The 23,560-nt window shown below is 39.9% G+C and overlaps 1 protein-coding gene across 1 annotated transcript in view; it reads left to right on the top strand.

Moving 5' to 3' along the window:
• Window positions 1–9,285, top strand: part of grm5b (glutamate receptor, metabotropic 5b) — a 49,694-nt gene extending 40,409 nt beyond the window's left edge. The window contains exons 10-19 of the mRNA XM_029516663.1: window positions 244–370; window positions 3,022–3,139; window positions 3,260–3,446; window positions 3,952–4,110; window positions 4,647–4,772; window positions 5,375–5,557; window positions 6,510–6,676; window positions 8,205–8,608; window positions 8,702–9,017; window positions 9,084–9,285. Of these exons, the coding sequence (XP_029372523.1) occupies window positions 244–370; window positions 3,022–3,139; window positions 3,260–3,446; window positions 3,952–4,110; window positions 4,647–4,772; window positions 5,375–5,557; window positions 6,510–6,676; window positions 8,205–8,608; window positions 8,702–9,017; window positions 9,084–9,285 (1,989 nt within the window). The remainder of the gene's footprint in view (window positions 1–243; window positions 371–3,021; window positions 3,140–3,259; window positions 3,447–3,951; window positions 4,111–4,646; window positions 4,773–5,374; window positions 5,558–6,509; window positions 6,677–8,204; window positions 8,609–8,701; window positions 9,018–9,083) is intronic.
• The last annotated feature ends 14,275 nt before the right edge of the window (window positions 9,286–23,560 follow it).

Consider the following 23,560-nt stretch of genomic DNA (forward strand, 5'->3'; position numbering starts at 1 on the left):
ACCAGCAACAGCAATAATAATAATGATAATAACAAGGTTAAAGAAAAAAATGCTTTACATATACATAAAAGGGGTTATAATCAGATCCAAACTAAAAATAAAAAAGGGGAATTGGTTTATTGTAATTTTTTTGTCAAATGTATATCACATTTTCATCTGTGTAAAACATTCTAAGAGTTTGCTGCTTTTAAATTGATTTAAATATCTTTTAGGCACAACCAATGCATATTCTGCCCTTCATAGGTGATCCGTAAAGGTGAGGTTAGCTGCTGCTGGACGTGCACTCCCTGTAAAGAAAACGAGTTTGTATTCGACGAGTACACCTGCAGAGCCTGTGAACTGGGCTCATGGCCTACTGATGACCTCACAGGTGTGTATTTGTGTGTTGGTATATGTTTATTTTTAACGTTCAACTGCAGTCTCAGAAATTTCCACCACCAATAAAATACAGTTCAGTCATAGTAATGCTATTTGACAAAAACTTTAGTGTGTGTGTGTGTGTGTGTGTGTGTGTGTGTGTGTGTGTGTGTGTGTGTGTGTGTGTGTAAAGGTTCAGCTAATGCGTGATATTTAATGGAATGACATAGTTGCTTTCATGCTGTTCATGTCAGTTACATTTGAAACTTCCCCTTCCCCTCTCACCCCTTAATTTGCTACCAACGTGGTCACCAATGTTTTTATTATTCTGTGTCAAGAGCATCTTCTAATGCAAATATGTTTAAGGTGTGATGAGATTATATTTCGTCTCCATTGTGTGAAATGCAGTTGCCCTGTTATGCTTTCAGCTGCTCATTATAATGCTTGCTAGCTCCTCACCAAGCTCAATGTTTAAAACATGATACAGGTCCTGCTGAATATTCAGGGAGAGGTTTCTCTGCCAGAACATCCTTCCCCTACAACAGCAGGAAAAACAATGAGAAAATGAAAATTGAACCAATTTTAAGGATTGAGAACGTTATTGGGGTTATCCATGTGAAACTTTGTGTGTGTGTTCAGCCATGCATGTTCACATGTGTGTGTGTGTAAGTATGTTTATGAGTCATTCCATCAACAATAAGTGCGGGTTGTGCCCCAGTGGGGCTATATGGAACAGTAATAATGAGCTGTAAACAAACTGCTTGCCCTGTTCTACCAGCAGACATTTTGATCTCACTCCCTCAGGCCAAAAGAAAGGAGAGAAAAAGTGGCTGAGATTAAGAGAGAGAAACATAAAGAGGCAGAGGGAATAGAGGTGGGAGAATGAGGCCTCAGCTGGCAGGAACCAGGGATAACGTGAATGGGAAAATCAAAGAAAGCAATGGGAGAGTTTAGGATACAGCGAGATAGCTGAGTGATAGTAAAGTGACTTGGATGGTGATGAATAGAGACTCTGATAGAAGCAACAACCTGGGAGAGGGAATGGAAAAAGGGAAAATGAAGGATTATCTTTGGGATTTGATCCTCTCAGCTGATGTGTAAAAGTTGACAGTATACATCTAAAAATGCTTGAAAGAGTTCGCCTCAAAACCTGCCCGGTTACAGGCGAGGTTTCTGCTTCTTAGAGGAAGTTTTTCCTTGCCACTTTTGCCAAGTACTTGCTCACAGTGGAATTAGTTTGGTCCCTTTAAATAATTCTGGACAATGTCTGCTTTATATGTAAAGTGCCTTGAAGTAATTCTGTTAAGATTTGATGCTATAAATACATTTAGATGCATTTTGAAACCTTATAATGACTGAACCCTCCAAAATGACCCACTCCACCACCACGGTACACTGCCTGCAGGTTCCTGTGGACTAATTAGGTATTCATTTGCCAACATTGTTCGTGCTTTTTCACTGCTCTATCATACCCATGAGAAACACACTGATCTGAGATTTTCAGCCCCGACATTTATGTGGGCCCACCATTGGGTGGTTTGACAGAACAATTGCTGAAGTCCTTGTCTGACAATTATATAACTCACCCTGTTTAAGATTATCATTTATATTCCAATAAATTGTAATCAGAATCAGAAAGATTTTGTTAATCCCTTGAGGAAAAGTCTGCATTTGATCCCAGGGTTAACTGAAACGACAGCTTTTCAAGCCTGCAAGTTAGCCACATTGTCTGTAGGGTGTTTTTATGTTTGTTACAGTCCCCTCAACTCCCATTCAGCAATTACGTTGTTGTTGATGGCCCTAGACCACTACATCACTGATTTAATAAGCTTTATTAGCTGTGTTAAAGACAAAGTCATTAAATTACTAAAGTCTGTTTTAATGACTGGGGGCTCTCTTCCTCTCTCTGCAATTTGCAGTACTGTACTGTAAAAGCACAAGTATTTGTGAGCATTTTTATCTGAGAGGGAGAGAAGGTTGAGAACAGTGTGAGCAAGATGAAAAGAAATAGGAAAACAGTAAGACGATGAAAGACGAAGACAAACAAAGCCCAAAAGCGATCATGTCCAGACCAAGCTGCAATTTCAACAAGTGTTAAGATGGATCATAATCAGAACTGTCCCTTTAATTTATGATGCACTGTTTCTCTGCCTAAGGGGAAGAGGGAGAAAGGGAGGGAGGGAATTTGGGAGAAAAATAGTAGGGATATTTTTGCGGGGAAAACGAGGTACAGAATAATGGTACAAAGAAAAAAAGTGACAAGAAACAAAGCAAAGAAGAAAGCGTCGAGAAAGGTGTATGGGGGGAAAAAAAGGAAAATCTGGACCTATAGCAGTGACACTGGATAAGAAAGGGTTGTGTTGAGTAATTTGCACCATATTCATTACTCCTATCTTACCCTATCCTGAACCAAAATATTACAATGTCAAGATATTTGCACAAGGGAGTCCTGGTCCTTCACTTTATTGTGGAGACAGATGTGGGTCAAAACTTGTTGAAAATGGGTGTAAGAATAACAAAGAAAAAAATGAAAGGGGTAAAATTAGGAGTACAGAGAAAGTGTTCAGTGTGGTAGTATTGGATGTAAAGGTCATATTGTATTATCTCATTTGCTGAAATCTCAAATAATGGTTTGTCTCAAGAAATGCATCCCTATATCCCCAGGCTGTGACCCAATCCCAGTTGAGTACCTGCGGTGGGGAGACCCTGAGCCCATAGCTGCTGTGGTCTTTGCCTGCCTTGGTTTAATGGCCACATTCTTTGTCATGGCTGTCTTCATCAGGTAACAAATCTAATAATGACAATATTGCTGGCTACAGAAACACATCACACATACTGCACATTTCACCTCCATGTTTTTGTGTCTGAGCATAATGGTTTGTCTGGATGTGTTTGTCTACAGGTTCAGGGACACCCCAGTTGTAAAATCTTCTAGTAGGGAACTGTGCTACATAATACTAGCAGGGATCTGCCTGGGTTACCTGTGTACCTTCAGCCTCATAGCCGAACCCCATGTCATTCACTGCTACCTCCAGCGTCTGGGAATAGGCCTGTCACCTGCCATGAGCTACTCTGCGCTTGTCACCAAGGTAAGCACTGACTTAAGAATTTAAGGAATAAATGTTAGATACATGGTTGCAGCAGGTTTGAGAGGGTTGAGATAAAGGATAAATGTAGGTAGATAAATGTACCAGCCTAATCAGGCTAATCTCTTTTTTTTTATCAGGAATAGTGAAAGAATATGGATGCTATTAAACAAAAGCGAGGAAATGGGTGAAATCCGCCATTATACCCCTGTAACATAGGAACTGTGAAATAAGTGCTAACAGCCAGGCTGAAATCAACAGAGGCTGAGAACTGCAATAGCCTGCCCATTATAAAACAATACCCTGAGTTTAAAAGACTAGGTTTTAACTCCAGAGTGCAATTACTAATATTATTTTCAGTGGGATAGTTACCGGTATTATATCTCCAATAGAACAGTGGCAACATTTTGGAAGTATAGAAAGAAGGTAGTAAGAATATATAGTAGGTAGAACGTGTTCAGTATATAGTGTATTAAAATATCCCCATGGTGTTTGCAATCTGTCCCAGACAAACCGGATTGCTCGGATCCTGGCAGGCAGCAAGAAGAAAATCTGTACAAAGAAACCTCGTTTCATGTCTGCCTGCGCTCAGCTCATCATTGCCTTCCTCCTCATACTGCTGCAGCTGGGCATTATTGTGGCTCTTTTCCTCATGGAGCCCCCTGAAGTAAGCTGGGTGCATCTCTGTGTCTGTTTTTCATTCTAGGAGGCAGGGTAGTTCAATGAGAGAGGCTTAAGAGCAAATAAATTAACAGACGCATGAGAATTAAGAGAAAAGGAGGCTATATCAAGGGGAAAAAAGGTTATGGTACATTAGAAATGGTTTTAAGATCATTTGACACATACACACACAGGAATAGATTAATGAGTAAGAGGGGTTACAGTACTGTTACCAACTCTACTACAGTGCGTTTGTTGTATTTATCCAAAACACTACAGTTTTAAATGGCAGCCAAACAGTTCCAGGCTGCATTAGCATTCAGTTCTTTGCCAGCAAATATAAAATATTGGGCAACTGAAGTTGGCATTGTAATGAATCAAAATGTCATCTTTTAATTTGTGCTGCCTCTTCAGTCTCTCTTTTTAAAGCTTCTATTGCCAGAAATCCTACTTTAAAAAAAAAGCAAGGAAAATTGTTCTTGAAGCAAAACCCTTGGCAAGCTCTGTGTTATGCGTGTCCTGTTTCCTCCTGTGTCCCTGCAGGTGATCCATGACTACCCCAGCATCCGCCAGGTCAACCTCATTTGTAACACCACTAACCTGGGTGTGGTTGCCCCGCTGGGGTACAATGGCCTGCTCATTTTAAGCTGCACCTTCTATGCCTTTAAGGTACCAATTGAAGTGACTATAATTATTTTACAGTTTTGATCTGCTGATTATTAGTTTGACAAAGCATGAAGACTTGGGACCATGGGTTAATTGGTGTATGCTAGTCCAGTTTGCGGTGTGCACAAAGCATTTCCAATGCAATACAATGGATGAAATGAGAAAAGTAACAGACAAAATGTGAAAAGTAATGATGAAGCCATTGTTTATATAATTCTGGTCTGCAACCTTTCCACAGCAGTAAAATAAAATTAGTTAGCAGTAGCGCAGCGATCTATCTTCTGTCAAGAGACATAGTTGTATGAGAAGAAGAGACGAAAGCTGAAATACACTGCACTTCAACTAAAGAAACTGATTAAGAACTCAGAAAAAGAGCAAAGCATAACGCTTACTATGCTGGTGTGAGGTATTAGGTAATTCATGCATCATCTATAAAAGCAAAGGCGGAGGGTAATCTGTGTTTACCGACAACAATGTTTTTTCCTGCTTTATTAGCATAATTGAAGGCAAAACAATTTCATGAGAGTGTAGAAATTATTTACTATTTGCTCACATTGTAGTTTTTCTGACTTTCTCGTAAAACTCTCTCTCTTTTTCTCTCCAAGACACGTAACGTCCCTGCTAATTTCAATGAGGCTAAGTACATAGCCTTTACCATGTACACCACCTGCATTATCTGGCTGGCCTTTGTGCCCATCTACTTTGGGTCCAACTACAAAATTATCACCATGTGCTTCAGCGTCAGTCTCAGCGCTACCGTGGCTCTGTGCTGCATGTTCGTACCCAAGGTAAGGCCAGAGCTGAAAGAAAATGTACTGCTTTGATCTGTGTATTCACTCCACACCTTCTGGTCTCCTTTAACATTGGGTTTTTGCTTAAAGTCATGGTTTGTAGGGTGTCTTACTCATATAGGTCCTGTTTATTTGGCAACCTCAAACATAGCGTTTCAATCAAACGTGAGCAAGGTATATTAGCCTGAAGGTAACCATAGCAACAGAGTTTACTTCATGCTCTTTCTGTGTTTTTTCATGAGGTCTTAAGCTGGAAGTGCACTCCAGGGAATAATAAATTTTGGACTCTGCAGATGATGATATCGCTGTGTTTGTTTTCATATGGCCAGTTTGGTGTTGAAGTCTAGCTATATTATTCCTATAACCGGGAGCAGTTTGGTCCCAATTTATTAATACTCAAAATATTTGTCAATAGCATGTGAAAAAAGTAGCATGTACTAGTTACCTGCTTTCATATTTTTTTGCCAAATACAGCAATTCCTTTAGCTACATAAATATGTTACTGTGATGATAAAGCATCACATAATACTTCTGGTTTTGACCATGAAAACTTCAGTTGCACAGGCTGAGCTCTGAGCAAACATCACGTTATTAAACATTAGTTTGTTTTTGAGTAAATTTTTAGAAATTGGAAGTCAAATTTTCACCACATGCTTGCATTGAAGTGGAATATACGTATCAAGCTTTCATGTATTTGTACATTAATAGCTAGAAATTTATTGAGCTTCAATGAAGACAGTTTGTTTTCTGATGAAAGCAGAATGCAAATAAAATAAATGAACAGCATCGTTTGAGAACGATCTTTTTAATGGCCTTTAGTATCCCTCAAAAAACCCTTTTTAAACAGCAGTCCAATTGTCTCTGGATACTGGCATGATGTAGATCTTAGCTCTTTCTGTACATAATTTAATAAAGCAGTTGCTTTATTCTGTGTTATATTTTGCATTAGGTGTACATCATTTTAGCCAAACCAGAACGTAATGTGCGCAGTGCTTTTACCACGAGCACAGTGGTCCGCATGCATGTGGGCGATGGCAAATCATCCTCAGCTGCCAGCCGTTCTTCTAGTCTGGTTAACCTGTGGAAACGCAGAGGCTCTACTGGAGAGACACTCAGGTACATCTGTGTGTGAATGTGTGTGTGTATATAATAGACATTTCTTGGTTCGGTCAATGCCGGGTTACTCTTCAGTTAGAGTCCAAGGCACCATTTTTATAATGCCCCCACTTTGAGACTATTTGTGGAGTGTGTGTCTGTGTGTGTTTGTGCTACATGAGAGATTGATGCTCTGAACTTTCCTGGGCCTGCCTGACTATTCTTCTGAACGTAACATGAACCGCAAACAATTGCCTAATGGCAAAGGAGAGACGTGAATGAACGGAAGAAGAGGGGAGTATAAGAAGAAAACTGATGGACGAAAAAATAGGAGGGACTGAATGGACAGAGAGCTATCATGAGCAGAAGCGATGGAAAAGAGAGAGAGGAAAATGCTGAAGGAATAGTGTGAAAAGGCGATATAATAGCTTTCACGTCTAGCTTAAGGCCATCTGCAAGTCATCTACTGTGACAAGGAGCCGATCTCAGGACACAAAGGTAGTGACGCACAGCCACTTGCCCAGAATAAAAACTGAGAAAAAAGACAACACATTTTCATTTGTCAGCAGCTTACTTGAGCTCACCCCGCTTGGCAAGCAGGTTTTCAATCATGTTCATATGAGAAATGTCAGGAGTGTTTCCATCTTCATTCCTTTTATTCTTCCCTTTCCCTCTGCCATCTTTTTTGGTCCTGTCTCCCTCTGTGGGTGGTGCTAATTGGCAGGGCTGTCTATCTCCTCCGTGCAGGACTGGAAGCTGTCATCATATAGTCTGAGCAGACCCAGACAGGCATGAAACTGGCAGAACACAAGAAAGATATTAAGAAATATTTAAAAGTAATCCTTGGCAGGTGATTGAGCCAGATGTTTGAAGTACCGAAGGGGGCTCGATTTACCATCACCAGTTATCAAACTGATCCCCTGGACTGGATATGATGCAGATGCATTAAAGCCTTTGACCCTTTAGGTTGACATATGTGGCACATAGAGACACATGTGTGGACATGTCTTATGCATGTCTGTGTCTGGTTGTGAGTGTGTGTGTGTGTGTGTGTAAGGTGATTGGATTTTAATCAAAAGCTGCAGTAGTGATTTATCATGCTAATTAACCTGACAAAAGGATGGCAGGCTGGGGACAGAGCACTGTGACTGATGTGAAAGGAGAAAAGTAAGAAATAGAAATAGTAAGAGAAGTAGAATACGGAGAGGAAGCGAGAACCCAGCAAAAAAAAAAAAAAAAAAAATGAGGACATATAGGTGGGGAAAAAATAGAACGTAAAATTAATTGGAATGAAATTATTCACCATATGCGTTCCAACTAATCTACCGTAGTATATATATATATGCTCAATTTGAGTATTTTAATATGTATATATATATATATATGTTTGATTTGTTGCATAATGTTATGAAAATTAGGGCTACAAACAAATTCACTTGACAGGTTAACAAAAGTAGTTTTGGAAAAAAAAGAAAAAAATCATGTATGAGCAATGTAAAAACAATCCTTTCTCTCCCTGCTTTCCTGCCACTTCCTCCCTGTTTTCCAGCTCAAACGGTAAATCGGTATCCTGGGCACAGACAGAGCGCAGCAGTTCACGTGGCAACCACCTGTGGCAGCGATTGTCCTTCCACATCAAGAAAAAGGAGAACAACCAGACTGCTGTCATCAAGCCCTTCTCCAAAACCTCTGAAGAACGTTACTGCGGAGGAAGTGACCTGCCTCCACACATTCCTCTCCCCTCTCTGCCGTCCATGTCCTCCCTGCCCAGTCACCCAGATGCTGGCACAGATAAGACCTTGTATGAGCTATCAGAGGCAGAGGAGCGCTACTCGATCACGTACAGGCCGCAGACACCCTCACCGATCAGCACAGTCAGCCAGAGACTCGGGGCGGGTTTAGGGGAGGAGTCCCAGATGACCATTATACCAAAGTACCCAAGCAGCATTTGCAGTGGTGGCAGCGGCAGCAGCTGTGGTCATGCCAGCAGCGGCTCAGTTGTGACTGGGAGTGATGGTCGTTTGGTCACTGTGGACAGTCACCCAGGCGAAGCCCAGAGTACGCTGATGGATCAGATCAGCTGCGTGGTGAACCGTTTCACCGCCAACATCACTGAGCTCAACAGCATGATGCTCTCTTCCTCTCCAACTCACACACACACTCACAAACACACGCCTCCTTCTCCACACCCCACTGACCCCTATCTGTTACCCCGCGACCTTCAGATGCCCTCGACCATCACGGCCTACGCTGACGTCCAGCCCCTTCCACCTGTTGAGTCCAACATGGGGGGCCGGGGTGGTTGCCTTGTTCACCCTATGCCTCATTCACCCTACCCACTGCCGCCTCCTCACCCCCAGGCGTCCCCCTCTCGCTCTCCTATGCGAGGAGACCTGATGACCTGTCTCACTGACTCCCCTTTGAGAAGGGCAGAGTTGGAAGAGGAACTTATTGCTTTGACTCCTCCTTCACCCTTCCGTGACTCTCTGGCATCCAGCAGTGGCTCACCTGTTTCAGAGACAGATCTGTGTCTCCCTCCAGTCCCCAACCACCCTCCACCCTCACCCCCTTCACCCAGGTACAGCAGACTCGCCCTTAGAAACTACAGCCAGAGTTCATCCTCACTGTGAGGCAAAGATGAAAAGGGAAGAGAAGGCAGAAGTGAAGAAGATCACTCAAAAACAACAGGTCAAAGGGGGAAAAGAGGATGGATCGACTGAAATCCATATGTTCCTGCGTAGAGTAAAAACCTGAAGTAAAGGAGTCTTTGAGGGCTGATTGGTGAATGCACCAAGCCGTGTTTGTGTTTACATGTTCGCAGTGAGTTGCAAGCATGGGAAGCTTGCCCACATAGTAATTCCTTAGTGCTGTCTTTGACAAGTGAAGATGTGAAGAACTGCAAAAATGGCCACTATAATTTTACAGTGTTTTGGTGTTTGTAAAGCCAAAAATCATTTGAGAAGGTCTTGAACAAGGTATTTTTTAGATTTGGGTAGTGGCCTTAAGGTAACATGGCTATCAACTAATTATTGATTTTGAGTGTGTGTGTGTGTGTGTGTGTTTGTTCATGAGAGTTAATGGCAAAATGAAAGAGAAGTGTACTGATAGAATAAGACCCCTAAAGCCTTTGCAGGGTTTCAAGGGCATAATTATATAATATCTGCTCATAGACCAACAAATACACACACGCACACACACACACACCTATAGTCAAAGGAACAAACACATAAGTGTTAGCACATACAAACAAAAACAATGTAAGGGAAAAACACTGTAAATATTTGAGAGGTTTTGGATTTTCTCTGGTGATAAAATCCAACATGCTTCTGACAAAAGTGCATTGCGTAACATACCAGGATGTATGTTGCTCTGAAGAACTTTATCACAAAAGCATCTTTTGATTCATTCAGTTTTCCGATCTGTTTCCTCTACATAGCTTTCTTTTGTTCAGCCCCTCTTTTTGTTGCTGCTTTCTTTTATCCTGCCAGTATTTCACAATTTTCTACTCTTCCAGTTAGTTTTCTTCAGAAGTTTGAATGTATATTTTCTACATGATTCCTATAGCAGTCGGGACCAAATTTTTTGTACCTCTCTGTCTGTGACTTGAGAAAGGAGAGGAGGGATTGACAAGACCAGGCGTTTTACCATAAATAGCTCAGTCATCAAATTTGATCAGGTGGATGATTGGAAAAAATCTGACCTCAAACCTCATGGTTAGTGTTTGGCATTTAACAGAGTGTTATGTAAGGCTTCGCTGGATCCCAGTCATTACATTTTCTCCATGCAGTCTGTCAGCAGGACACAAGTGTCACTCTTCATCAAAGACTGCTTTGAATGGGATTAATTGTCTTCTTTAATGTTAGCAGACACCGACTCAGATTCAGTCTCAGCCAGAGTCATCTGTTGCACAGGTGCTACAAGCATTTTAAAGGTCTTCACTCCTATCAGCAGAACGACTATAAAGGTTCACAAACTGAACTGAACTTTTCAGAGTTTAACTTCACATTAAACTGGGACTGCATTACACTAAAATCTCAAGAAACAACCTAGTGGAAGACGATGACTGACATCCAGTAGTAAGTAAAAATATTGGGGCAGAAGAAGCAGGGAATAATTGGACCCAAGTGACCCAGAGGTCAAATCAAGACTTAAATTATATATATACATATATATATGTATATATATATATATATATAATTGTTGTGGAATTTGAGCTCAAAGGTGATATTCCAGTAATGAATGTCTGTGTAGATGGGTAAACAGCAAGGAAGTTACAAAAGACTACAAAATGTAAAATATCTGATGTGACCATTTATGGGTTAATTCTGGGTTAATGTATGCCTTTTCATGGAGTATTGTATTCATATGTGCCAAGACTTAAATGGAGCTCGAGTTGTGCTGGGATTCACTGTAAAGTGTGACGATGAATGCATTCACTAAGATGCTTTTGAGAAAATGTGGACTTGGCAGTGTGTCAACTCCCTCCCCTTAAAACAAAACAAGCAAACAAGAAATCTTTAAGTTAGAAAGTGGTTATACATATAATAGAAGCAATTTATATGACACAACACCTTTTGTATGAAGAACGTGATCTGCAGCAAAGACATGGATTTGGTATATCAAACCCAATTAGACATTTACGCATGAGAAACAACAGTCAGTGCTTCAAAATGTTTCCAGTGTATTATTGTCCTTCACAAGCTCCATACTTTCTGCAGCACGTGTTCGTCTGCTGTGACAGCTGACTGACACAGATACAGTCCATGGTCTGATTTTTCTGTCAGTGTAGTATTTCTGCTCCACAGTAGCCAGCAAGAACAAACTCAGACAAAATGATTCTGTAAATAATAAGGGCATGCAAAGACAGTTCTGTTTTGTTTCAGATGAAAGTACATTTCTTTACATATCAACAAAGATTTTAAAAAAAGGAAAAAAAAAAAAAGATGTTTTTGAAATATGTTAAAACAAACAGTACCAATATGTGTTACGACTACAGAAACTGTGTTACTACTCTTAATGTGTGAGTGACCATTCCTAATCAAATGTCTTGTAATTCAACAATATAATAATAATTAATATAAATATGATTATTGTGCCAAAGGGTTTCAGGGGGGTCTAGCTTAATAGCTTGTGGGTAAATATGTGGTTTCATAAAAAGAAAAAAGAAAAAAAAGTAAAACTGTTTCTATTGTTTTGGATAATTTCTATATAAATATTTCACATTTTCCAGTGTAAAAGCAATATTATCCATGTGTATACAAGGTGCACATCTTCGGGGTTTCCTAAGTCATTAACAGTGTTATCAATTATTGTTCTTTTTCATCGCTCTGTAATCTTTGGTGGGTAGATGATAGCGGGTAGTTAATGGCGTTTTTGACCCATATTTAAAGAAAGAAAGATATTAAGTTCTGCATACAAAAGTGCAAATATCCTATTTTACAAATGTTCATCTCACCTTTCTTGGTCCATCTTTTATTTGTGGTTTGGTCTAATTCACTAAAGGCTTGGGTGCAGTGTAAAACGGTAAAAGTTTTGATTTTATTCTGTTGTTTTTGATTGCAAACTTGGTCCGATGTATGTCTCTGGTTCCCAAAGAGGTAGAAACCACCCCAGATACGCACAAGAAATATCTTAGATAACTATACAGAGTTTTTTGCTTATGAAAGGATAAAAATGTACTAAAAAAAAGAGCTATTGCTGTGCACACAGTTGGTCCTTGCCTTGATGTGCTGTGTGTGCATAAATGCCCCTACATCTACTCATCTAATTGTGCACATCTGGGTGCTGACCTGCTGCGGCTGAGGTGTCGTTGGGGAAGAGCCGGTCATTGGTATTGTTTAGAACATGTTAGGAGCTTGCTGCAGTACTTGGAACTGCGTGTTATCAGCCCCCTGGGTGAGGTTCGACAGTTGTGTGCTGCCTCTGCAGAAAAAGACAGGATCAGCATTTGCTTCTATCTTACTCTCTTTAAGGGCTCAGATCTGTGGCATCATCTTATTTTTAAAATCACACATGACCAACAACAAATGGTCATTTAAAAGGGCAGCAGCTGAATGCACTGTATAGCTGCTATTGAAATATAATGCAGCTTTTGACTTGTAAGCTCAATGTAAATTCATTCAAGTAAAGGGAGATGAAACGCAATCTGTCGTCCACTGTAGCGATTTGAAGATGGAAGATTTCTATAGCAATCTACAGTTTGCGCAGAAATCGTTGAATTAAACAGGACGTTTTGCTGACAAACTCTGAGAAATCTGCACTAATACCACTACTCCACATTTTAGCACAACCTCAGGATCACAAAAAATTACTACTCATTAATCTGGGCTGATCTCTGTTAAATTGATATTTCTCTTCATATTTTCAACAAAAACATGATGATGATGGCCAAAATCTTATGTGCGCCAGGAAGATAATCTCCTGCTGATGTCCACCCAAAATACTGTAGGCTCGCCTTTTTTTTTTTTTTTTTTTCATAAATGCACTCTAAAGAATTGGATTGATAATCCACGTGTACAAAAACACTTTCAATCCAGACATGCTGATCTGATGAAAGCAGGAAAGCAGACCCAAGGGCGTTTATTTGATACCTATTGGATCAAAATGTGAAAAATTTTCCAGTCATTCTCATCCCTTGTTTTTCTTGCTGAATAAAATACGAGGGGCGTTTTGGGTGCAGATATTTTGTGATGTGGTCCGGGAGAGGCACAGCCAGGAGCTTATTCATCGTAAGTGCTGGCAATGGCTGTCGGGCTGAATTGACACCAGCAGCTTTCGACCATCTGTAACAGCGGTGCACTTAAGCTGACCCTGATTTCTCCGTAGCAGGAGGCAGGTCAGAAACCGATCCGCAGAGAAAGATCGCAAACACTGTTAATTGAGGCTATTGTCGTTTTGGCACTCCAGAGGTCTGTGGAGACACAGAGCAGTCTCTCCCACTGCCCAATCACAACACAACTATGTTTACTGTGTAAACACCACATAGTCACACGGCCACTTACGGTGCAAGGGGCAGAATGGAAGAAGTTTACTTTGTCAAGCCACTGTGACAGTCTTTATCTCATCAGCACCTTTGTGAGTGAACCACCACATGATTAGACAAAGTTTTTGATTTCCTGAGGCCCTCAGTCCCCAACCTGCCACTCAAGGAATCCTGTTACATTTTGTGCACTAACCTAAATAGACCAATTCCAGTGTTAGGAAAAAAAAATCCTAATAATACTCATCCATAAGATTAGATAGATGATTTAAGTACAGTGAAGAAACAGGAGCATCAATATAAAATAACACTGATCACTTTATACAGCACCAGTGTTGACAGTGATATAACTATTGTAGGGCTAAGCCAAGAATTTCCAAATCAGCCAATATCATTAGTTCAAATTGAATTTTGAAACCCATCTGATGGGTGATTTTCAGGAGAAACTAATGGAATATAGACTTTCCACTGCACTGTCCGTTGATAGATACATATCAGTCTGATAAATATTCCTGTGGGGATTGTGTGAATCCACTTTTGCTGCAGCTGGTTGAGTGAAACCTACAGTGCCCAGGGGGTGACAACAAGATGTCTTAAAAATGATCAACAGTATTTTTGTAAGTTGCTGATTGTTGATTTGAATGTTGCTTTTTTTTTTTTTTTAATGGAGTAAAGAGCATGTGTGTTTTAATGTGCGGTTGTTTCCTCAGCCAGTAGTCAGTATGGGTTATAAAGTGCAGAGGAGATGCAGGTGTGCAAGTTTAATTCTGTATTGTAACTGAAGTAAGAGAGTAATTTGTGTGCTTCATTCTTTTGTTTTCATGGTTTATGAGAAAGTGGAATAACTTATTAAGCAGGTCTGTGTGTGTGTCTGTAGGGCATTATTGGTTTACATACAAAGCAGGCAACTTACAGAGTTTACAGTATTGTGTATTGATTGTTTGTGAAATATATTTACTTAAACAATCTCATCCTGTGAGAAATAAGCCAAACTGAACTGTGATATTACACCATACGACATAGAGGCATCCATGCAGGGCATCATGGGTATCAGAGAAACACCATGTGGGTGGTTTTATCTGGTTTAATGCTGTTTTTGTTTTTTTGTTTTTTTTTACATTCCTCATATATAGATGATCCTGCTCGACAGGACACAAACATAATTAATACCACTGCTTTAAATTCTGCTGAGACTCTGTTTCCAGTGGAGTTCAACTGTATTGGTGACCAATAAGGAGATGAATGTTTCCGATATAAGTGATGTTTACATTCTTGCCGCTCACTTGAGATAATCAAGATTAACGTGTTTAATGACAGAAATCAGCTGTAGTGACATGTTATGAGCTTGTAATGAAGCGTACGTGTTTTGTATATTTCTGGAACAATGAGGTTGATCTGACAAAAACAAAATGTACTTATTCATGACAAAGGCAGTTTATCTGCATGTAAATGAAGCCCCTTTGCTGTGCTTTTTAATTCCGCTCATTGAAGCAGCCCATTTTGGACTTAATTTTGACGAAGAGAAAGTGATGGTGGGTAACCAAACACATAATTACAGGGAAGAGGAATGAGCTGGAGCCTTTATACTGAGTGTGTAGAATGTAAAATATGTTTTTCTGTATTCATCTACATTTATTTATTTACTCCAGACAGAAAATAATTACTTAAATAAAAATGTATGATAAATGTATATTAGTCATTTATTTTAAAAAACAAAAAATGGCAAAGCCAGACTTAAACTGTAGTGTATTCCCAGAACACAGGCAGATTTTTTATTTTTTATTTTATTTTTTTTCCTGGTGCTTTCCTGGTGGTGGTTTTTTAGAGCAGGGTTGGATAAACACTACAAAAATGTGATTTAACCGGAACGATGTCAACAAACTTGCTAATTCTAATTCTAAAAATTCTAATTACAGATTTGTTTTTGCATAAGCTGTTTAACAGTGTCTGTATCTTGTTAATGTGGAAACATGACTAAATTGCTAATTTTTTAAAGGAAGCCTTGTAATGTTTATCCAGCCTCAGGAAGATTATGTAGGTAGTGATTACTTTAAATGACCATGAGTTCTCTTTTGTTTTATCTTCCCTTATGTTCAGAATTGTAGAATGTAATTTGATGCTATATATTGTTGAAATATGGAAGATGGTTTAGTATTTGGATATTTGGATATATAAAAAATATTTTCTCTCAGCTTTGTGAAATGTAAAATGTGAAAGTATTTGGCTCTAGCTGTTCCAAGGGGCTTTTTAGTGGGGGTGGGGAATGGGTGAGATGGAGGAACTGGGCTAAAGATTTTATGTTCAGCAAATGTTTTTCCCACAGATCAGCTTTATAGTAGCTTCAGTGATTAGAAACTAAAAGGTTTGATATAGATGAATTGTTTTCAGATGCTTCTCGGATCCAAATTGTTTGCTTCTGACACTGGCACCTTGTTCACAGGCTTTTTGGAGGCTCCCAACAGACTTGGCACTAAGAACTAGAGCAGTTTCAGCCAAACAGAGAGCTCTCATCTGCAGATTAATGAATCTTTATCTCTTCACTCCAAGTTGGCGTCGGGTGGGCTGATCTGTGGCTGTTGGGAGCCGTGAACTGAAAGGACAAGATTATGTGTACTTTTGATAGAACCACAGAGGAGGAAGACACAATAAATTATTCAGCAAGCTTTTTCCAAACTCTGTTGTTCAGTGGGATAAAAACAACATTTAATATGGTGTTCTTAAAGTATCAGCCATTAATTCCACCTATTCAGAAAATCCGGCCCAGTAGTAGCCACACCTATCCATTGATATGTTGTAAGAAATTTAAACCTCTGTGTATACTTGCGTTGCAGATACATGCATGGAAACATGAGCTGTAAAATATTAATGTTAATATAACAATGCTAAATATTTGAAACCTTGTCTCCTCTTTGGGAATACCATGTTGCTCTGATTCCTCTGTCACAGCATCTCCTTGTTTTTCTCCCCCGGGGTCGGAGGTGGCAGGAACTAAGATCTGCCTCCTGTGGCCTGTTGAAAAGGGATTTAAAAGAGTGCCGCTTAAACCTCTGCCACCCAATCACAAACAGAAAAGTAACTGATTTTCTAAGTGTGTTGGCGAAGGAATACACAGTCTAGGTCTTTTGTTGAGCACTTCTCCTCTCTGCAGAGTTTCTGTGCTAAACAAAGCACTTAACTATTACCAGGTAGCTTTTCCAGAAGCCCCTGAACGGTGACTCACTACAGTCAAACTCCCACATTAGAAATGGAAGGAAACAGTCTTGGCCTACTCATTAACTCTAATCTATAGCTCCTCATTAATCCTGGTTCTCTGTGTTTTTTCTTTTCTTTTTCATACTTGGATGTAGCTCTGTGTCTCTGGGAGCCTCCAGTCAGTGTGACCACCACACAGCAGTCAGGGGGAGATGGGATCAGGTGCAGAGGAGAAAACTGTCAAACAAAAAAGGATTTTGCTTTTATTTGTTTTGCCATCGTGTAAGTGCACTACAAAGTACCTTTGAATCATTATGGAAATCATTATTAAAAAAAAAAAAAAAAAACAGTTTGACTTTCTCTCCTTTTGTCATACAGAACATGTTTTCCACCACTTTCAATAGTGCACAGGACTTAAAAACATCTGGTCAGCTGATATTTACAGATGATATGTTAAGTTTGCATTGATTAAATATGGTCACTGGGCAGTTAACATCGATGATGGTCAACATACCAAACAAAATTTCTTTTCATGAAGAAGACTGAATAGGTGATAATGTTAAATCTATGAAATATTAAATCTATAATACCATCTCCCCAGTGTCGGTCAGGCCTCTGCAATCTTTAAGAATTTCTCTTTATTTTTCTGCATGGATTTGCTCCTTAAAAAGTCGCTCCGTCCCGCCAAGCACACTTCTTCTTGGCAGTTTCATGACTCAATTTCCACAGTCGAACGGTGTCTTACAGAGTTCTGCAGCAAGTTGTTCAGTTTTTTACTTAGGAAAGCAAATGGATTGTTCCTCCGCAGATGCACTTTAAATATCACGAGAGAAGAAATTGGATCAGTTCTTCTCTACTTCTTAGATCCATGCTGCTTCATTAATTGTACATTGTGCCGCATTCATGGGAGACGTGAAATGTATTTTCATCCTTCAGTTTGAAAAATATCATGATCGTGATTATCATTGCCCTTCATTAGGATTGACGTCAACAGTGTCCGGTCCAGTCTCTACTGGGTTAATTAAACCTGCTAGTTGAACAAATTCCCATTTTTAGAGCCCAAAATGAAAATGAACTGTCTGGTTCTCCTGACAGCCCGGTGGACCTTCTAAAGGGCACCTTGACAGCTCTGGTTATATTTGCTTCAACCTCCATCTCCTTCACATGTCAGCATGACATGGCAACCGATATGAGAATGATATCAGCCGATGGATCAGCTCCCAAAACATTTCATTCATTTAACTGAAGGCAAACAGGTCAAGAAAATGAAGTTAACCAGCTTTCCACCATTCACTTTCTTTTATTCTCTCCCTCAATCTGCTCAGCTCTTTTTGTCTTCACCTCTCTGTACAGAAAATTCTTCAAATAAATGGAAGATGAAAAGGCAAATGGCAGGAGTACAAAAATAGAGGAAAATAACAAGCATAAGAGGCAACAAGGGTAAGAAGTCACTGATGCAACACATTAGCAACAGATAAACCTGTTCCTCTCTGGCACTGATGGATTCATGCAAGTCAATCTATTTCAATGGATGCTCATGTGTGCTCTCTCTGACAAATATGGATTGATTTATTGCACAGTATCTGTCTCAGATTTGAACAATGAGTGTTTAGGCTCAGGTGTCATGGGACAGCAGCTTTGTGCCATTAAGTTTGAATAATAACGCTGAAAGGTCACAGAATGGTCTGATTGTTTTCCTGTTTGCTGACTATGCAGTTGCACATCCCCTTTTTGATTATTTGAACAAAACAGTTTGGTTAAATACATTTTGTTTTCTTGCACAGTGTCAGATTATAACGTTGTGACTTTAAGTACTACTACCCTCAGGCAGAATACGGCTACCTGTTTCGCTCTGATTCCAGTCTTTATGATAAGCTAAGATAACTGCTGATGGTAGTTTCAGATAAAATCGATCTTCTTAGCCCCCCCAAAAGAAACAAACAAAACACACACACACAAACAGCCGAATGCATTAATGAAATGAAATTTATACATTCATTTTCAAAAATTTTGGAAAGAATTGGCCTCATACTGCATGAACGAATATCATATTCTTTCATGTTGATATTTCAAGTGAATAAAACTAAAAAGGAACACACAGACAGCACAGGTTTGATATCTCTTGTTTTAAATTGTGTACGTTCTGCTGTTGCTATACAGCCAACATTAGCATTAAGACATCTTCACTAACCTGTCTGGCCCTGAGCTTTGTCTTTGCTGCCCGTACAGTAGGCAGTAGTTAGACCTATCCTATCCAAGGATTTGGATATCATTTTATCTCTCTTATTCACATTTGCAACATTTGAAAATGAATAAATATGCTCATGCTGATAAGAAAGACTTTAACGAGGCGTAAAAACATATAAGTGAAAATGCTTTCCCCAGCCCACAAATTACTCACTCTGAGTTGTTTCTTTGATCTAAATGGCATACTGTGATTCAGCACGGTGGGCCCTATATATAAATACTGTGTGAAGGAGGGAGTGTCATGGCAGCGTATGGTTAACGCTGAATGTCAGGCTGTGCATTCATGTGCATGGGCACATATTTGCTGTGCGTATACATAGTGTTCATGTGTGGGCGTGAGCATAGGTGCATGGAAGGTGGAAACGTTTTGCTGCACGGCGCTCTGCTTCCTTCTGTGTGTAGGTGTTTGCATACGGCAGAGGTAACTGACCATGAAGGCACTCCAAAGGACGTAATTTAAATGTGAAGGGTGTAACGTTAACACCACAAGGTTTAAGTGGCCAACAGCACTCTGCTATGGAGGGGCTCCACCCACGCCTCCGATTCAATGAAACACTGCCCTGGTAGATCAATGCTGTTGACAAAGTGAGATAGATGTTAGAAATGACACAAACACTAAAACCCTCATCAGGCCAACGCACTGATAAAGAGTGAAACATTTATCTATTTTGTCATATTAATTCATTTTTCAACCCAAGTTTGGCCACGAACAGCCTAAATTACTTCTCTGTGGCATGAAAAACATAAGGAGGCTATTGACTTTTAAACTGTGTTGATAGATAAATGAACAGCAATTTAGTCCAAAATATTCAGCAGGTACTAAACCACTGTGAACATGACTGGAACAGCCTGAACCAAGGACTGGAGGAAACAGTGTGTGAGACGATAGGTTATAACTCTGTGTCCCTGAGGGGAAATCAGTGGTGCTGCAGATATAATAAATCAGGGGACAACACATGAGATAATCCAGTTAGTGAAAATGATAAAGAGCATTAAATAAAAACACATTCACTAAATAAACAAGTAATAGTTACAATTATATTAGTGGGTGCAAATTAATAACATTGGCGTAAATAAATGATGTTGCACACGTGGCTGTAGACTCTGAACTCTCATATTGCACTCCTGGAAATTTCAGACTGTTACCTGTCGTGTTATATATGTCGGAGGTTGATGGAGAGAGGCACAAATGAACTTTTAAAACACTTCTTCACACACTTGGGGATTCTGAATCTCCTGATGGGCCGTCTTAAATCCTCTGTGCTCCTGATAGAGCTGATTGCTTGTAGAGTGTTTGGAGGGATTGAATTTCTTCTCTCCCTCTTTTTTTCATGCCAATCTTTTTAAGTGGAGCCGGTTTAGACTTTCATTGAACAGATAAGTTCCCATACTGCCTATATTCCCCAATCTACCAGACTTTCTAGCACTATCTGACAAAAAATAGACCGTAGTCTCTGGTTGACACTGAACCGTCTCATCCCTGTCAGGAAACGTAGTGGCTGCTGAAGTTTAGAGCACAGTCTGTGAATGTGAGTCTGCCAATTTAGCATGCTATTCAGTTGAATTCCCAGATACGTAGAGACCAGACCTCATGGATGGCCAGAGGACTGTTATTATCACGCATATGTTGCTTTCATTCATTCATTCATTTTGAATTTAGATAAACACAGGCCTGTTTTTCAAATTACAGGGGTGATCAGGGGCAAAGAAAGGATTTTTTCCACATGAGAGGAAGTGAAGAACCCAGACAAAAGAGGTTTAGGTTCTATGTACCGTATTAAAAAGATGAACACACACGTGTGAATCTGTGCTGGAGGCAAACCAATTCTTCTCAAACAGCACTTTTGACTTGGAAAGCTAAAATTTGGCCTTTTGATTTTTATGTAACTATATAAATCTTTGATGGTGTTTATTTATTATAACACCACAGAACATACTGCAGTCAAACCTTTATGGCTTTTGAAGATAATTGGCTCTGCTTCTGCATATTTAAACACCTAAAAATATGTGACACGTGAACATGAATTCATTCATAATAAATAACAGAACAAACTTCAAACAGCCTTTGTAGCACAGGTCAAATTAACAGACAATGAAAGGAAGAACACACAACAGCGCTCATTCCTGTGCAGGTACTTGGATCTTGAGGTTGCAGTGTGACTGCATTGACAGTCCTGGGAGCTCCCATTTAATATTTCTATTACTGGTTAACAACTTGATAAGCTTTGAGAACCAGCACAGCATACAGCCGGAGTTTATTTGTGAGGTATTATTGCTGTTGTAGTTGGAAATGTTGAGTGTCTAAGAAGCGGATCTCCAGCTTGTGTTTGTAGGAACCGTGCATGAGAAATTAGGCGAAACAAGTTGTGAGCATGGGGAGCAACAGTAATGGGATGAAAGACTGAAAGGACTGAAGGAAATGTACGACAAAAGAAGATCAATTTGTGCGACGGGGAGAATAAAACCCAGTAAGCGGGGAACAAATCAGTAGCAAATATGAAAGAAGTGAAAGTCACTTCAAGTTTAATTTCCTGTCAGTGGAGGTGAGAACAATATCAAGATTGAAACATTAGTTTCGATAAGTCACTGTGAGAAGGAGCTGACTAGATGTGGGCTGTTAGCATTTAGAACATCATCTCTCCATCTCTGCCTCTCTGCTCCCTGCTCATCTTAGGTTGTGTTGTTGTATAGGCACATAGCCACACAGACACACATACATTTAGAAACATTCACCATTTTGCATCAACTCAATAACACACATGTGCCCACACTAATGTGCACATACAGTCCCCGCCACACAAACACAGTGTAATGGCACTAATGAGACTGCATGACTAATACATCTTCAGTCCCTTCTTCAGATGAGTGCTTATTATGGTCTGTCAAGGATGTGAGTCAGTCTATGTCACTGTTACTATGGTGATCAAAGCCTCAGGCACTTTGCTTAAGTGCCCGCTGGCTAAAAAAAAGGCTCTTTAACCCTTTTAACAACAGACCAATCAGGATCCAACTACACCCACACACACCACCCGCAGCCAAGCAGGCAAGTTGATGCTGTGATCTCCCGTCAGAGAGGAGCGGAATCAAATTCCCCCAGGGTAATTATCAGAACAGGACAACATTACAAAAATGTTGAGAGTGTGACAAACAAGAGACAATGAAGAAAACCTTTCTGACATATTGACACAAACTGACAGAGAAGGTCATGAACTGTGCTGGTACATTTAAACCTTCAAATTACCTCAGTGCGATCTGCGAGCTTCCTACGTGATGGGCAATTTTCTGCTCCTGGTTTGGTGTTGTTTGGTCTTTCTGGCTCATCACACAGGGCACATAAACCCTGTTGTTGTTTCAACTTTGCTACATGACCAAATTACCAATACAGATTTGTTTTTCTTTTAGCAGAGCTGTCCTTTATAAATTCACCAACCTCAGCAAGTGAAGTGTCAATTCTAAATTACCAAGTGAGAGATAGATTCCTTTTGGCATGTCACTCATAGGTGTGACAAGACAAAATCATTTTTTCATCTATGAATTGTGTTGATACTGAAAAATAATGTACATGGGCACTGCAAGGATATGGACGTCCAAATTTTGCATTGATGGCACAACATACGCAGGTTGAACAAGGAGTAGTAATCATTGCTAAGTTTTATTTCAGGCTCAATGTAAGACAAGTTTGTGGGCTTTGGAACAGGCACATTTTGAATTAATACTGTCACTAAAAAATAAATAAACAAAACAAAGATTCATCCCAGATTATAAAAATGCATAATTTACTTTTTAGATGGATATAAAGCAGTTGATGAGTTCACCGTGTTTTATGACATGGATTTCTAATTTAATCAACAATATTAAAGAATCCACATACATCGTAACAGTAAATTAGTTTGTGGGCCAACTATTTGAAAAATAAAGCAATCAGCCAGAACTTGCTGGAATCACACAGTAAATGTCAACTTTGAAATCGCTCACACACTTTTTAGTTGCACTTTTAGTTCCACAAACAATTCAGGACTTTGAACATTCAAACTCGTCGCGTCTACTGCGCATGCTCAAACTGCCTGTCATGTGACAGCACCACCGAATCCAAGAGGCGAATGACCAGAGCAAGAGAAACACTGTCCTGTGCACCCGCGTTCGCCCGCTGATATCCGGGTAAACAGAAATGATAAGAGAGCGGCTGTGCGGTTACAGAAGGAAAGACAGAAGCCCAGGTAGTGAAAAAAGTCTCTTTTTGTATTGATCAGTGAAGTGAAAAATGTCCTCTAAGAAGGTCGGGTCAAAGAGTCTGCCGGCTAACACTGCGCAAGTGCGGCGGAGTGTTCCTGCCCGGATGCTCATCTCGTCGCGCAGCTCTTTGGTTAAAGTTTCGGTGTGCATAAATAAGACTCAGAGCACGGAAGTCAGCTGAGGACTGCAGCACTTTGTCTCAGAGGAGGCACACCTGGCTGTGTGTGTGTTTGTGTTTGTGTGTCTGTGCCGAC

This window comes from Echeneis naucrates, chromosome 13 (assembly GCF_900963305.1).
Source record: "Echeneis naucrates chromosome 13, fEcheNa1.1, whole genome shotgun sequence".
NCBI classification, from domain to species: domain Eukaryota; kingdom Metazoa; phylum Chordata; class Actinopteri; order Carangiformes; family Echeneidae; genus Echeneis; species Echeneis naucrates.